The sequence below is a fragment of the Crotalus tigris genome, unplaced genomic scaffold, assembly GCF_016545835.1.
Source record: "Crotalus tigris isolate CLP2741 ecotype Arizona unplaced genomic scaffold, ASM1654583v1 scf7180000017753.6788120, whole genome shotgun sequence".
NCBI lineage: Eukaryota > Metazoa > Chordata > Lepidosauria > Squamata > Viperidae > Crotalus > Crotalus tigris.
Window position 1 is genome coordinate 464538 of NW_024096615.1, and position 14956 is coordinate 479493.

General features: G+C 40.8%; 1 protein-coding gene across 3 annotated transcripts in view; it reads left to right on the forward strand.

Annotated features, from left to right (window-relative positions):
* TXNDC9 (thioredoxin domain containing 9) overlaps positions 1-14956 on the forward strand; it is a 39859-nt gene that overhangs the window by 5966 nt on the left and 18937 nt on the right. For all 3 annotated transcript variants that reach the window (XM_039340585.1, XM_039340586.1, XM_039340584.1), the window contains exon 2: positions 834-1055. In XM_039340585.1, coding sequence (XP_039196519.1) covers positions 867-1055 — 189 coding nt within the window. In that variant the 5' untranslated portion in view covers positions 834-866. The remainder of the gene's footprint in view (positions 1-833; positions 1056-14956) is intronic.

Below are 14956 nucleotides of genomic sequence, written 5' to 3' on the forward strand. Positions count from 1 at the left end.
TGGTCCAGATAGTATCCTTGCCTTTCTGAAATTTTGCTCTTCCACATCAGTGATCTGATAATGGAAAAACAGACTGATTTCCTTTCTCCCAGCCCAAGGTTACTCTTCTTTTTCTTTGAAGAGAGAGACTTGCCTTTTATTTGTGCTTAGAGAGAATAAAAATGAAGTCATAATTTCCCACTCTATGTGTTTTCAGAATTATATATTCAGAATAAATTCATTCTGAACCCAATTCTGTAATTAGAATACAGTATTAATGATTGATAATTTGTCAGAGCAGATTCTGAAATTATTCTAACACTGATTTGATCCAGATCGACTTGAAATTTTGTACTATATGTTTTCCTATCTACTTAACAGTTTCAAGGGAATGTTGCCCATTATAAAGTAGAAATGGACCTCCATAACACTGCAAAGTATGAGAATTCTATAACAGAAATTTACTACAGAATTTTTCATCCCAAGAGTACCAAATTAGAATTCTAGTTCGGTAATCCTCACTTAAGAGAAGATATATTTAAAATGCTGACTAATAATAAAAATGGTTCAGATATCAATGTCTGTTCCTGTATGACAATTCCTTTTCCCCGTACAAGACCTAAACCAAATAATCAGAACAAAATGTATGTTGTCAACAATCCTTCTGTCAAGTGACCACTATTTAACTAAAGTGAAAGAGTTAACTGCAGTCAGTTAACAGATTTTTATCTCTGTGATGAATCTGCTTTTAAATTCCATTGATATTTCTACAACACCACATATACAATTGTTATTGTAATAATTATCTTTTCTGTTCTGTTTGGTTCTAACTTAAAATCTGCTTCATTTTTCAGGTTTAATGTGTCTGCTGCTAATTTGAAAAGAAAATGGATGCAGATACTTCCGTTGACGTATTTTCTAAAGCCCTGGAAGCTCAGATGCTTCAGACAGCTAAGATTGTAGAAGAACAGCTTGATGCTGAAATGCAAAAAATGGATCAAATGGATGAAGATGAACTGGAACTTCTCAAACAAAAAAGGCTTGAAGCACTCAAGAAAGATCAGCAACAAAAACAGGTAACTGACAAATATAAGGACCCAAATCCCTTCTCCTGTATTGCATTCAGAATCTTGAAGTATCTCTACAAACTAGGCCACTCTTATTCCACTAACAAGTAAAGAGATGAAGTTAACAAAATGTTAGCTTGCTTCCAGTTACAGGGATTTGAAATGAAGTGAAATTAAAATAGTAAATTCCATTAAAATTTGAGGGCTTTAGTCAACCTTCATATGTTTATTATTACAGCCTTACAATCAACCTTTGCAAATTTAATCTAAAGTATTTTAACAGATTTAGTAAAATAGACAAATATGAATTGCCTCAGGATACAGTCCTATGCACATTGGGAGAAACCCCTATTGACTTAGTACAACTTAGACCAGGGCCTTTCAACCTTTTCACAGATTGTACCACTTTTAGGACATGACAATATTTGACTACCACCAGTGCTTAGCAAGGTGCAAAAAGGGGGAGGGAATTTTGGGTTTTACTGATTAGATTCATTTGTTGTTATAGACATGGCTAGTTTATAATATTTGTTGTTAATTGCAAAGTCATGTCCGACCCATCGCGACCCCATGGACAATGTTCCTCCAGGTCTTCCTGTCCTCTACTGTCTTTTTTTTTTTTTTAATTGAAAATTTTTACAGTTTTACAATAAAATAATCCCCCTCTCCCACCCCCCCTCCCACCCATCATCCTCCCCCCTTCTTCCCAGAGCTGAATACAGGGTTAATAAAAACTAAAAAAAAAAAAAACCTTACAACTTAAATAAACATCAAACAATTATAAATACATTCAAAAAAACAACAAAATTTTAAATACTTTAACTCCAATATATAAAAACAAAACAAAACAATAGTTCTAATCGTTACCTTAAACATAAATTATTCAAAAGCTAGACAATACTTTTTAATCTCATATTTGTGCTGTATAAAATTCACCCATCTTTTCCACACCCAAAAATATTTCTCTTGTGATTGATCTTTCAAATAAGCCGAAATTTTTGCCATTTCAGATAAATAAGAAACTTTAAGAAACCATTCCTCTAAAGTAGGCAAAGAGTCCTTCTTCCAGTATTGCCCTATCAACAGCCTTGCCGCTGTAATTAAATTCAACATTAAAATAATTTCTTTATCATCACAATCAACAATAACGCCTAACAAAAACAATTGTGGTGTAAATTTTATCCTTCTATTAAAATTTTTTTGAATATTCCACCAAATCTTAATCCAAAAAGCCTTTATATTTTTACATGACCACCAAATATGATAATACGTTGCATCCAAACAACCCCATCTCCAACATTTAGGCTGCAAATTTGGATACATACGAGACATCTTCTGTGGATCAAGGTGCCACCTATAAAACATTTTGTAAAAAATTTTTCGTAAATTTTGAGCTTGTGTAAATTTAACATTCCTCACCCAAATTATCTTCCATGTATATAATAAGATCGGCTCTTCAAAATTTTGAGCCCATTTAACCATACAATCTTTAACTAATTCTGTTTCTGAATCCAATTCCACTAGAACACCATAAATTCTTTTTATATGAGTTCAACTTTGGTCTTTAATTTGTTTCAACAAAATCACATCCTCCCTAATCAAACCCACTTTTTGATCTATCTCCACCTTTCTAATAATTGTCTATACTGAAACCAAGAATAATTAATATTTTCTTGTAATAATTAATCCATAGATTTTAGTTGCCAATTTTTCCCATCCCAATTAAGTAATAGTTTATAAGAAATGCTATCCATCTTCACTTCTCTTCTTATTCCTTCTATCGCATGCCCTGGGATTGCCCACAATGGAATTCTGGACTCTATTCTATAATATTTCTTCCAAACTCGCAATAAAGAAGTTCTTAAAATATGAGACTTAAAAACCCTATCCACCTTTTTATTATATATTAAATATGCATGCCATCCATATAATAAATCCCATCCCTCCAAAAGGAGTATATTTACATTTGTTAAATTAATCCAGTCACTAATCAATGTTAAAACCACCGCATCATAATACAGTTTCAAATTCGGTACCTTGAGTCCGCCTCTCTCTCGAACATCTTGTATAATTTTAAGCTTTACTCTTGGTTTTTTCCCCGCCCAAATAAATTTATTAATACCTTTCTGCCATTCTTCTAAATTTGCCTCCATCTTTAAAATAGGTATCATTTGAAACAAAAAAGAAACTTTGGTAGAACATTCATTTTGACCGCAGCAATTCTCCCCAACAAAGATAGTTGCATTTTTTTCCAATCATTCAAATCTTTCTGTATTTTAAACCACAATTTTTCATAATTAATTTTATACAATTTTGCATTAAAAGCAGATAAAAATACCCCCAAATATTTAACCTTTTTTACAACTTCAAAACCTGTCAACCTAACCAAAGTATCCTTATCCAAATTAGTCATATTTTTTGGTAATATTTTAGTTTTATTATTATTAACTTTAAAACCGGAGACTTGCCCGAATTGATTTATCAATTGTAACAACTCCACTACAGAATGAGTTGGTTGAACCAAAGTGACAACCAAATCATCTGCAAAAGCCCTTAATTTGTAATCATTTTTTATTCATCTCTATTCCCTTTATTTTGGGTGATTCACGAATTTTTATCAACAAAATTTCCAACGTTAAAACAAACAACAAAGGAGACAGTGGACAACCCTGTCTAGTCCCCTTTTCAATTTGAAATACCTCAGATAAACCTCCATTAACTATAAGTTGTGCTGATTGTCTTTGATAAATACCTCGAAAAGCCTGTAAAATTTTATCTGCAAAATTCATTTCTTCAACCAATCTTAACATAAATTGCCAATTTAATTGATCAAAGGCTTTCTCAGCGTCTAAAAAAATCAATCTGCAGAAATCTGATTATTTTTATTCAAGTATTCTATTAAATTAATAATTTGTCTAACATTATTCTTCATATATCTTCCAGTTATAAAACCTGTTTGATCCATATGTATCACTTGATTCAATACGATCATAAGTCTGTTAGCTAAAATTTTTGAAAAAATTTTGTAATCTACATTCAAAAGAGATATAGGTCTATAATTTTTTGGCAAAGTAAGATCTTGATCCTCTTTTGGAATCAAGGATATAAAAGCCCTACCCCAAGACGGGGGAGTCTCTAACCCTTGTAATATATTATTAAAAAGTTCCTTTAGAGCAGCGGTTCTCAACCTATGGGTCGCGACCCCATTTGGGGTCGATCGACCATTTCTCGGAGGTCGCCAAACAAGGCGATCCGCCATTTTTCCCCTCGGGGGGCGGTGCCGCGCATGGGGTGGCGCTGTGCATGCGTGCGGCGGCGCGCTGCGCATGGGGGGGCGCCGCGCATGCGCGGCACGTTTGTGTGACGGGGGTCGCCGTCACACAAACGTTGAGAAGCACTGCTTTAGAGGTTCTATCATCTCATCAATCAAAACTTTATAATAAATTGATGTCAATCCATCAGTGCCAGGTGCTTTGCCTGCTTTTAGTGGCTTAATTGCTGTAATAATTTCCTCTGAAGTAATAAATCCATTAATATCTTGTCTCTGATCATCTGTTAACTTAGGAAAATGAGCATCTTGTAAGTATTTGTCTATATCTGAGCTCTGTACCTTCTTACCCATGTATAGTTTTGTATAATAATCTAAAAAAGATTTTTTAATCAGTTCTTTCTGAAAAAGCACTTTACCATTGTAATTTATTTTACCGTATTTTCCGGCGTATAAGACGACTGGGCGTATAAGACGACCCCCAACTTTTCCAGTTAAAATATAGAGTTTGGGCTATACTCACCGTATAAGACTACCCCTCTTCCAACGCACACCAAATAAAAATTTAAAAACATCAGATTTGATTTCAATATGGTAATTTTAATTCAAATGCTTATGACATGCAGGTACTTAGCAGAAAAACTGTCATTTATAAACATAAGGCTGTCATCAAACATATAAACATAAAACAGTGCAAGTGGATTAAACTTTTCCTAATTCACTCTAAAGCTGAAAGGAAGGATAAGACAATAAAACCATGGGAGCTGCCATGCTGTTTGTTTTCTAAGCTGTCAACCAAACTGAACTGATGATGATAGGAGGAAGATAAAAAACAATAGAAAGAGCAAGTGCCGGGCAAGTCCCTGGCAAGTCAGCAACGCCCATCATAACTGCAAGCTATTTTTACAGGTTTTGCTTGTGTGACAGTTTCCCTTTAAAAGCCTTCAAAATCATCCTGTTCATCATCTGATATCATAAAAATATCAATGACATCTTGTGGTACATTTGTAAGGCAGTCATCATATGGATCGAATTCCGTATCAGATGGTGTGGTCTCAGCTTCAGCTTCCTCTTCATCTTGCCACAAGTAGTCATCCTCCATACCATCTAATGAATTTGATATGCCACACTTCTTGAAAGACTTGATTACTGTTTCTGCATCAATATCATTCCAGGCTTTTATGACAAACTTGCACAAAACATCCAACTGTGGAGCACGCATGTTTCCTCCTTTTGTGAATGACTTTTCGCCGCTAACCATCCATTCATTCCACTGTTCTCGAATGCGATCTTTAAATGGCTTGTTTAGGCACACATCCAGTGGCTGTACCAACGATGTCAATCCTGCAGGAATAACTGCCGCATCTGTGTTTATTCTTGCAAGCCTTTGCTTGGTGCTGGGAGTTAAATGAGCCCTGAACATATCCCACACCAGTAGACTACGTTTTTGAAGAAGTCCACCTGGTCGCCTGCTCCATACATTATCAAGCCATAGCTTTACCCCTTCTTCATCCATCCAGCCTTTTTCATTCACATGTACAAAACAACCAACAGGGAACTTGAGTTTCGGCATTGTTTTTCTTTTAAAAATAATCATTGGTCTCAGTTTGGCACCATCAGCTGTGCATCCTAATACCACTGTAAAACTGGACTTCTCATGTCCTGTTGTTTTAATTAAAATTGTTTTTTCACCTTTTTGATGGACAGTTTTATTTCCAACCATATCAAAATTCATTGGAGTTTCATCCATATTTCCAATACTACTTAACGCATAGCCATGTTTAATGCGCTGTTGTATTACGTATCGATGGAAACTAATTACTTTGCTATCAAGATCTGCAGGTAATTTGTGTGCCATTTTTGTCTTTTGCCTCAGTACCATATTATGTCTTTTCAAGAATCTAGTACACCAAGATACTGTGGCCTTAAATCTGTTGCTGTGATCTGGGTTAGATTTGGCCCACTGAAGTGCAGACAAACATATTTTATTTCGTGTCACTACATAACCATTTTGGCGATGCTCATTCACCATGTCTGCTACATGTTTTTCAAGTTCTGGCCAATGTGGGGTGCCTCTTCTTAATGCACACTTACCCCTTGCCATACTCTTTAACGCTTTCTCATTTGCTTTCCAGTCCCAAACCATCTTTTCTGTTACTCCATATTGTCTTGCAGCAGCGCAGTTATTATGTTCCATGGCAAAGTTTACAACTTTTAAGTTTGAAACTGGCTTCATATTTCCTTCTTCTTGCTGGTGGAGCCATGATCGCATCTTGACTGTTGGACATTTGTATACAGTACTGTATGTACTGGTGTTCTACTGTATGAACTGGTACAAATACTGGTGCTATACTGTACCGGTACGTACCCAGTATACAACAACCAGCCAATCATGGCAAGCGATATACCTTATCACTGGCAAGCGATGTACCTTACCGGTGATTGGCTTGTTGTTGTATACAAAGCCTGGTTGGATTGGGTGGGTCAGCTCTCCCTGCCTGCCCAGCCCTCCCTGTCGTCTTATATGCCCTAGGGAAAAAAATGGACAAGCTAATACACCCTTTCGCTGAAGAAGGGGAGAGGGAGGGAGGAAAGGGAGCGAAGTTTTCTGAGTTCTCATTGGCCACCTGTAAGCCCAAATGAGTACAGTATTCTCTCCTCCGCAGGCACCCTTTTATGCCAGTGCTGAGTGTGTGCGTGCGCGTGGCATGCATGCGACTCCCCCGGGGCTGCGCACCGGGATCTCCGGAGACTGGATCTCCTCCTCTTGGTATTCCATCCCATGAATTCTAGCCGGTTTCAGGCTAGTATTTACTGCCTCCTTTCCCTCCTCCCTCTCCCTCCAATCCTTCCCTCCCACCCCGATTTCCAGCTCGGAAAATGCAATCCTTCCCAGCTCAGAAAGCAGCGAGGAGAAGCGTGCGCACACACACACAACACACACACACACACACACACACATGCACACACGCCTCCTTTCTCCCTCCAATCCTTCCTTCCCACCCTGATTTCCAGCTCGGAAAATGCAATCCTTCCCAGCTCAGAAAGCAGTGAGGAGAAGCGTGCGCACACACACACATGCACACACGCCTCCTTTCTCCCTCCAATCCTTCCTTCCCACCCCGATTTCCAGCTCGGAAAATGCAATCCTTCCCAGCTCAGAAAGCAGCGAGGAGAAGCGTGAGCACACACACACACACACAACACACACACACACAACACACACACACACATGCACACACGCCTCCTTTCTCCCTCCAATCCTTCCTTCCCACCGATTTCCAGCTCGGAAAATGCAATCCTTCCCAGCTCAGAAAGCAGCGAGGAGAAGCGTGAGCACACACACACATGCACACACGCCTCCTTTCTCCCTCCAATCCTTCCTTCCCACCCCGATTTCCAGCTCGGAAAATGCAATCCTTCCCAGCTCAGAAAGCAGCGAGGAGAAGCGTGCGTGCACACACACACACACACACAACACACACACACAACACACACATGCACACACGCCTCCTTTCTCTCTCCAATCCTTCCTTCCCACCCGATTTCCAGCTCGGAAAATGCAATCCTTCCCAGCTCAGAAAGCAGCGAGAAGCGTGCGCACACACACACAACACACACGGGGACGGATTGCTGAAACAAACAGCTTAGAGTTTAATTGCTCTCCCCACTGCCACTCTACCAATCAAGGACTCTTTTTGAGTGAGGGGGGGAGAGAAAACTTGATGAGTAATATACCAAACCACATGTGTAAAGGAATAAAATAGAATACCCGTATTTTCCGGCGTATAAGACGAATCGGCATATAAGACGACCCCCAACTTTTAAGAAGGTTTTTGTGGCCTAGAAAGTCGTCTTATACGCCGGAAAATACGGTATCTATAATTCTCGACTTCTGTTTCTTCCTTAATTGATAAGCCAGCCACCTCCCTGGTTTATTAGCATTGCAGAATGCATTATGTTTCATATAAAGTAAATTAGTTGCAGCCTGATCAGCCATTAGCATATTGAACTGTGTTTTAAGCAAATCTATAGATGTCTTTACATTCTTATCTAAAGGATTCAAAATTAGAGCTTTTTCTTTTAGTTTAATCTCCTCTTCCAATTCCTTACGCTTTTGCATCCGTTTTTGCCTATAAACCTTATTCATTTGAATCAAAACTCCACGCATATAAGCCTTGCTGGCATCCCAAACGATTGCCATTGAAGTTCCCTTATACATATTTAAAATAAAATATTCCTTTAAATACTCTTTAAGTTTCTGAACATTCATCTCTTGTCTAAATAAATTTTCATTCAACCTCCAAGATCTTCTCTCCTCTTTTTCCACGGCCAGCTCCATCCATACCGGACTATGATCTGTCAATGTCCTCAGGAAAATCTTTACATTTTTTACCCTAAAATATAAATCCGTTGTAATAAAAAAAAAGTCAATTCTTGAAAACGATTGGTGTCTATCAGAAAAAAAGGTAAAGTCTCTCTCTTCCATATTACGTTCCCGCCAAAAATCTCTCAATTCCCAATCCTCTTTCAGATCAAAAAAAGTGTTAGGTAATTTAGCTTGTTTAAAAGAAGTAGAAGATCCTTTCTTATCTCTTTGTGTATCCAACACTCCATTCCAATCCCCCATCAATATAACAGATCTATAGTCCAATGAGATCAATTTTTGATGTAAAAACCTATAAAATTGTTCTTTTTGTTGGTTAGGAGCATACAAACCCACTATAAATATTTTCTTACCATACATTCCCACTTCAATCATAACATATCTCCCTTGGGGATCAGAGTCTATTAATAAAGCTGATAAATTTTGCTTAACATAAATGACCACACCCCCTTTTTTCCCAGAAGCAAAGGATACAAAATGAGAACCCAATCGAGCATTAAACAAATATTTTTGGTCTTTAGAGATGATATGGGTTTCCTGCAAACAAACAATATCATTATTATGTTGCTTTAAATAATGAAATATTTTTTTCCTTTTCTGTGGAGAATTAAGGCCATTAACATTCCAGGTCAGGAGCTTTGCCATCTCCTTCATCCATTAGCCTAGAGAAGACTGCTTGGAGATCAACCATCGAAGACTGGACCAACAAAGATCTCTTAGGTCTTGCTCCTCCCACAGGCTCTGAAACGAATTCTTGTGGAATTTCTTTACTTTCCTTCTTCTGTTGCTCCTTTTCTTTGCGTTTATGTGCTGCTCGAGTCATTCTCTGTTCCTTCATCTCAGATTGCTGTAACCATTCAGCCTGAATTTTTCCAGCTTTCATTGATACAGCTTCTTCAGCCAATTGCTCTCCCTCCTTCCCTTCCAAAGCTTTAAACATTATAGGTGGTGATGAGCGCGCTCCCAGGACCGAAATATAAAACTCTCTTGCTTTAGAAACAGTATTAAGTCTGTAACGTGTCCCCGCGTGACTCACCACAATTCCAATCGGAATATCCCATCTAAATGGCATCTGCCTCTTTTTAAGTTCATCTGATAGGAAAGCAAATTCCTTTCTTCTTCTTAAAATTTTAGATGGAATCTCCTTTAAAATTATCACATCCTGTGCAGCAATCTGAAATCTCTTATTGTAAAAAGCTTGTATAATTTCATTGCGCAGAGATCTTTTTCCAAAATAAATCACCACATCTCTTGGCAAATTTCTCTGCTTTGCAACCCAAGAATTGACTCTGAATATTTTTTCAATTTCTCCTAGTATTTCCTCTTTTTCTCTATTCAGAATCACTGCAATATCATTTGCCACCATCTCTCTCACATCCTGTTGCATATTTTCCCTCAAACCTCTGATTCTTAAGGCAAACTCCATCTCTCTGTACTGAGACATAACAATCTCATCTTGTGAAGTTTCCACCGTTTTTTCCACCCTTCAAATCTTTCCTCCAATAAATCCACTTTGTCTGCTACTTCTTCAACATGAGAATCCAACTTTTCAACAAGAGAAGCAAGTCCTTTTAAAGCCAATACTATATCTTGCCTCAAAATGTTATTTCTCTCTACTAAAAGCTCCTTCACTTCTCTAATTTGGCATACAACATTTCCCATAACATCTTGGGGATCTTTTACTGTAAGTGGTGGTACAGGCGGAGAAAGTGGTGGTGATCTAGATTTAGCTTGTTGCACTGGTAATATTGCCGGAGAAGAAGCCACCTTAGGCACTGCAGAAATCACTTGATGCTTTGAAGCCATTTTAAAAAGTTTTCCTCCTTCCTCTTGAGAAAGAAAAAATCCAAAATAACCCCCCCAAAAAAATAACAAAATAACCAAAAAAAAGAGGGGGAAATACCTCACCCGAAGTCCCCTTTAAAAGAAAAAAAAAGAAATCCAAAATCATTGTAACAAGAAAAAAGAATAAAAAAGTAATAAAATATCAAAAGCCCGTTCAACTTCCTCACATACACTCAGAAAAAAAAAATCTCTCAACGCTATTTTACTTTCCCTTTCAGCAAAGAGAAAAGAAAAGGAAAAAAAAGATAAAAAATAGTCCTTTAGAGTTAAAGTCCAAATAAAACCCCAAAAATCCACTGATCAGCTCTGTCTGCTTTTTAAACAACTCACGAGATTACTTTGATCGCGGAGGTGGGAACGGCGTCTTGCTTTGTCCTGAACAACAAGGGACAAAGGCATCTGAGAAGCGGAGAGACCTGAACTCCGTGGGAGCACTCCTTACACCCCCCCCAAAAAACCTTGGGGGTTTCAGAGGCTCTACCACTATTCAGGGTAAAAAACTCCCCCCTTTCCTTTAGCCCAGGAAAGAGGTTTTAAAGCGCGGAACAGCTGTTGTTGGCTGTTCTCGGCGGTTTTAACGCTGTCTCAGACGGATGGCAAAAAAATAGCCGCCATCGGCAACGCTGCACCACCGGAAGCTTCCTCTACCGTCTTCTAGAATCCATTTAAGTTCACACCTACTGCTTCAGCGACTCCATCCAGCCACTGTCAAGCCCTCCCGGGCTCGACACACAAGCAAGGGGGGGAACCAACCTACTGGCCAAGAGGGAAGAACATATAACGGGCAGTGTCTCCGCAAGCAACCATGGTTAAAAGGTCTAACAATGATGCGGAGCCCAGCGGTCATGCGGAGCAAAAGCTGACATGCGCAGAAAGACTGTCGCACATGCGCAGATCCATCCCAAAACCCGCTTAGCAGCTGAGTAGCAGTGGAATTACAGTCAGCTGATGGAAGGCGAGCCGCGGATCGCAATAATCACACAGGGTATCCGGCAGAAGCCTGTCTCGCAGAATGATGTAAATGCTGATTGGAGGCCAGGAGGGTGGGAACGGGGTTAGTGCAGGTGTAGGGTATGAGCACGGGTGGGGTGTGGTGAAGGTGTGGTCCGTAGTAACCTAGGGCGGGGTGCAAGTGTAAATGTACTTAAATAACGCTGGGAGGCAGTTGCTCCCAGCGCAAACTTTGTATAACACAGAGCTAGTGCTAAGCTTGTCTGTGTTACCGTCACTGCATTCTCTAAAGTAAACCTGAGCTGTTTCAACACAAGAATCTCATCAGCGTGTTCTTCGTGCAAAACCGGTAGGGAGGCTGACAGGAAAGTTTGCGCTCGGCCTTTTCCATATATTCAACTGTTTCCTTTCGTGTTCCCTTTTCCCTTTCCGTGGGTTGTGTGAACTTTTCCGGGGTGAAAGGGAATACTCGTGAATCCTGCAATTGTCCCAGGTTGACTTCCTTGGCAGGGTGCTGGCAATAAATTTGCAAGAAGATGGCAGAAGGGGTTGATTGGGGTCCTCCACCCATGAATGTAACCTTTGACGGAAACCCCGATCGATTGGCCTTTTTTTTGAGTCAGGCAATTGGGCATATGGATAGGTACGGCCACCTTTACCCGTCTCAATGGGCCATGGTAGGGGCAATAACAGCAGCCTTACAGGGAGAAGCTTTAGAGTGGGTAGCCGACCTACATACTGACCATACTGATTGGAGGCCAGGAGGGTGGGAACGGGGTTAGTGCAGGTGTAGGGTATGAGCACGGGTGTGGTGAAGGTGTGGTCCGTAGTAACCTAGGGCGGGGTGCAAGTGTAAATGTACTTAAATAACGCTGGGAGGCAGTTGCTCCCAGCGCAAACTTTGTATAACACAGAGCTAGTGCTAAGCTAGTCTGTGTTACCGTCACTGCATTCTCTAAAGTAAACCGGAGCTGTTTCAACACAAGAATCTCGTCAGCGTGTTCTTCGTGCGAAACCGGTAGGGAGGCTGACAGGAAAGTTTGCGCTCGGCCTTTTCCATATATTCAATTGTTTCCTTTCGTGTTCCCTTTTCCCTTTCCGTGGGTTGTGTGAACTTTTCCGGGGTGAAAGGGAATACTCGTGAATCCTGCAATTGTCCCAGATTGACTTCCTTGGCAGGGTGCTGGCAATAAATTTGCAAGAAGATGGCAGAAGGGGTTGATTGGGGTCCTCCACCCATGTGCAATAAATTTTTGAGAAGATGGCAGAAGGGGTTGATTGGGGTCCCCGAATGTAACCTTTGATCGATTGGCCTTTTTTTTGAGTCAGGCAATTGGGCATATGGATAGTACGGCCACCTTTACCCGTCTCAATGGGCCATGGTAGGGGCAATAACAGCAGCCTTACAGGGAGAAGCTTTAGAGTGGGTAGCCGACCTACATACTGACCATACTGATTGGAGGCCAGGAGGGTGGGAACGGGGTTAGTGCAGGTGTAGGGTATGAGCACGGGTGTGGTGAAGGTGTGGTCCGTAGTAACCTAGGGCGGGGTGCAAGTGTAAATGTACTTAAATAACGCTGGGAGGCAGTTGCTCCCAGCGCAAACTTTGTATAACACAGAGCTAGTGCTAAGCTAGTCTGTGTTACCGTCACTGCATTCTCTAAAGTAAACCGGAGCTGTTTCAACACAAGAATCTCGTCAGCGTGTTCTTCGTGCGAAACCGGTAGGGAGGCTGACAGGAAAGTTTGCGCTCGGCCTTTTCCATATATTCAATTGTTTCCTTTCGTGTTCCCTTTTCCCTTTCTGTGGGTTGTGTGAACTTTTCCGGGGTGAAAGGGAATACTCGTGAATCCTGCAATTGTCCCAGATTGACTTCCTTGGCAGGGTGCTGGCAATAAATTTGCAAGAAGATGGCAGAAGGGGTTGATTGGGGTCCTCCACCCATGAATGTAACCTTTGACGGAAACCCCGATCGATTGGCCTTTTTTTTGAGTCAGGCAATTGGGCATATGGATAAGTACGGCCACCTTTACCCGTCTCAATGGGCCATGGTAGGGGCAATAACAGCAGCCTTACAGGGAGAAGCTTTAGAGTGGGTAGCCGACCTACATACTGACCATGCCCGGTAATTAGCCAATGTGGGTGCGTTTCTAGAAGCTCTTCGGAATCTGTTTGAGGATCTATCCAGGATCCGGAGGGCGGAAGGAGAGGTCCTCAGGATCAAGCACTGGGGCCGGCCAGTGGTAGAATATGTTAGGGAGTTTCGCAGAGTAGCGGGTAAATTACGGAATTGGCCTGAAAGACTATTAATACATCACTTCCAGGCAGGTCTAGACAGGGAGTTAAGGCAAGCATGTGTGTTCCGGGGCATTCCTGGAAGATTGCAAGAGTGGTTTAGAGTAGTTACGGACTTAGATACGGGGTTGCAAGAATTCCGGTCTAAGAATGATAACCCAGTGGGGTTTCGTAGACCACTAGGGCAGGCTCGGCCAATGGGGCCAGTATCCGGAACACCTGATAATTCAGCTCGGGCAACGTTCCGTTGTTTCCGGTGCAATTTACCGGGCCATCGTGCCGCAGAATGCAAAGAACCATTCCCTATAGGAGGAATAGAAGGACCGGGGAAGAAATTGCCTGGAAAGGTCCCTGAAAGATCGAGGGCAGTACAACAACGTGTCGATAACCCAAAACCACGAAGGGAGAGAGTAGAGATCGATGAAGGAATTGGTGGAATGGAAACCCCACTAACCATGTATCAGGAGGATGTAAAGACACCAGAAGATCCGATGGTAAGCGAACCCATACGCCCGTTCACTCTCCCTATTACAATTATCAGTACACATTCAGGGAAAAGGGCCCAATGTCAGGCATTACTTGATACTGGGTGTACGAGGTGTCTCATTAGTGAACGGTTAGTACGTAATATGGATATTAGAGTAAGGGCATTACAGACACCAGTACGGTTCGAACAAGTAGATGGGTCCTTATTGGGGGGTTCACCTGCTACTTTCATCACTGAACCTGTACGATTGGAGTTAGGAGAACATTGGGAGCTGATAAGATTTATTGTAGTCCCATTTATGACAGAAAATATTGGGCTTGGCTTGGTTAGACAAGTGGGGACCGACTATTTGGTGGAAAGGAGGATGTCGTAGGGTACGCATTGGGATTGGCCCTAACCCACCTCAACATGAACAGGTACACAGAGGGAAGGAGATGACTAGAATCCAAGTTCCTAGTAATGAGGAAAAAATCAAAATTCCATTGGAATATATGGACTTGGCAGAAGTCTTCAGTGAACAGGAATGTGACGTACTGCCGCCACACCGTTCGACTGATTGCTCCATAGATATAGAAAAAGGGGCTACCCTCCCGAAGCCGCGCATGTACGCCATGACTCAAAGTGAAATGGCAGAATTAAGAACATATATTAACAAGAATTTAGCAAGGGGTTTTATC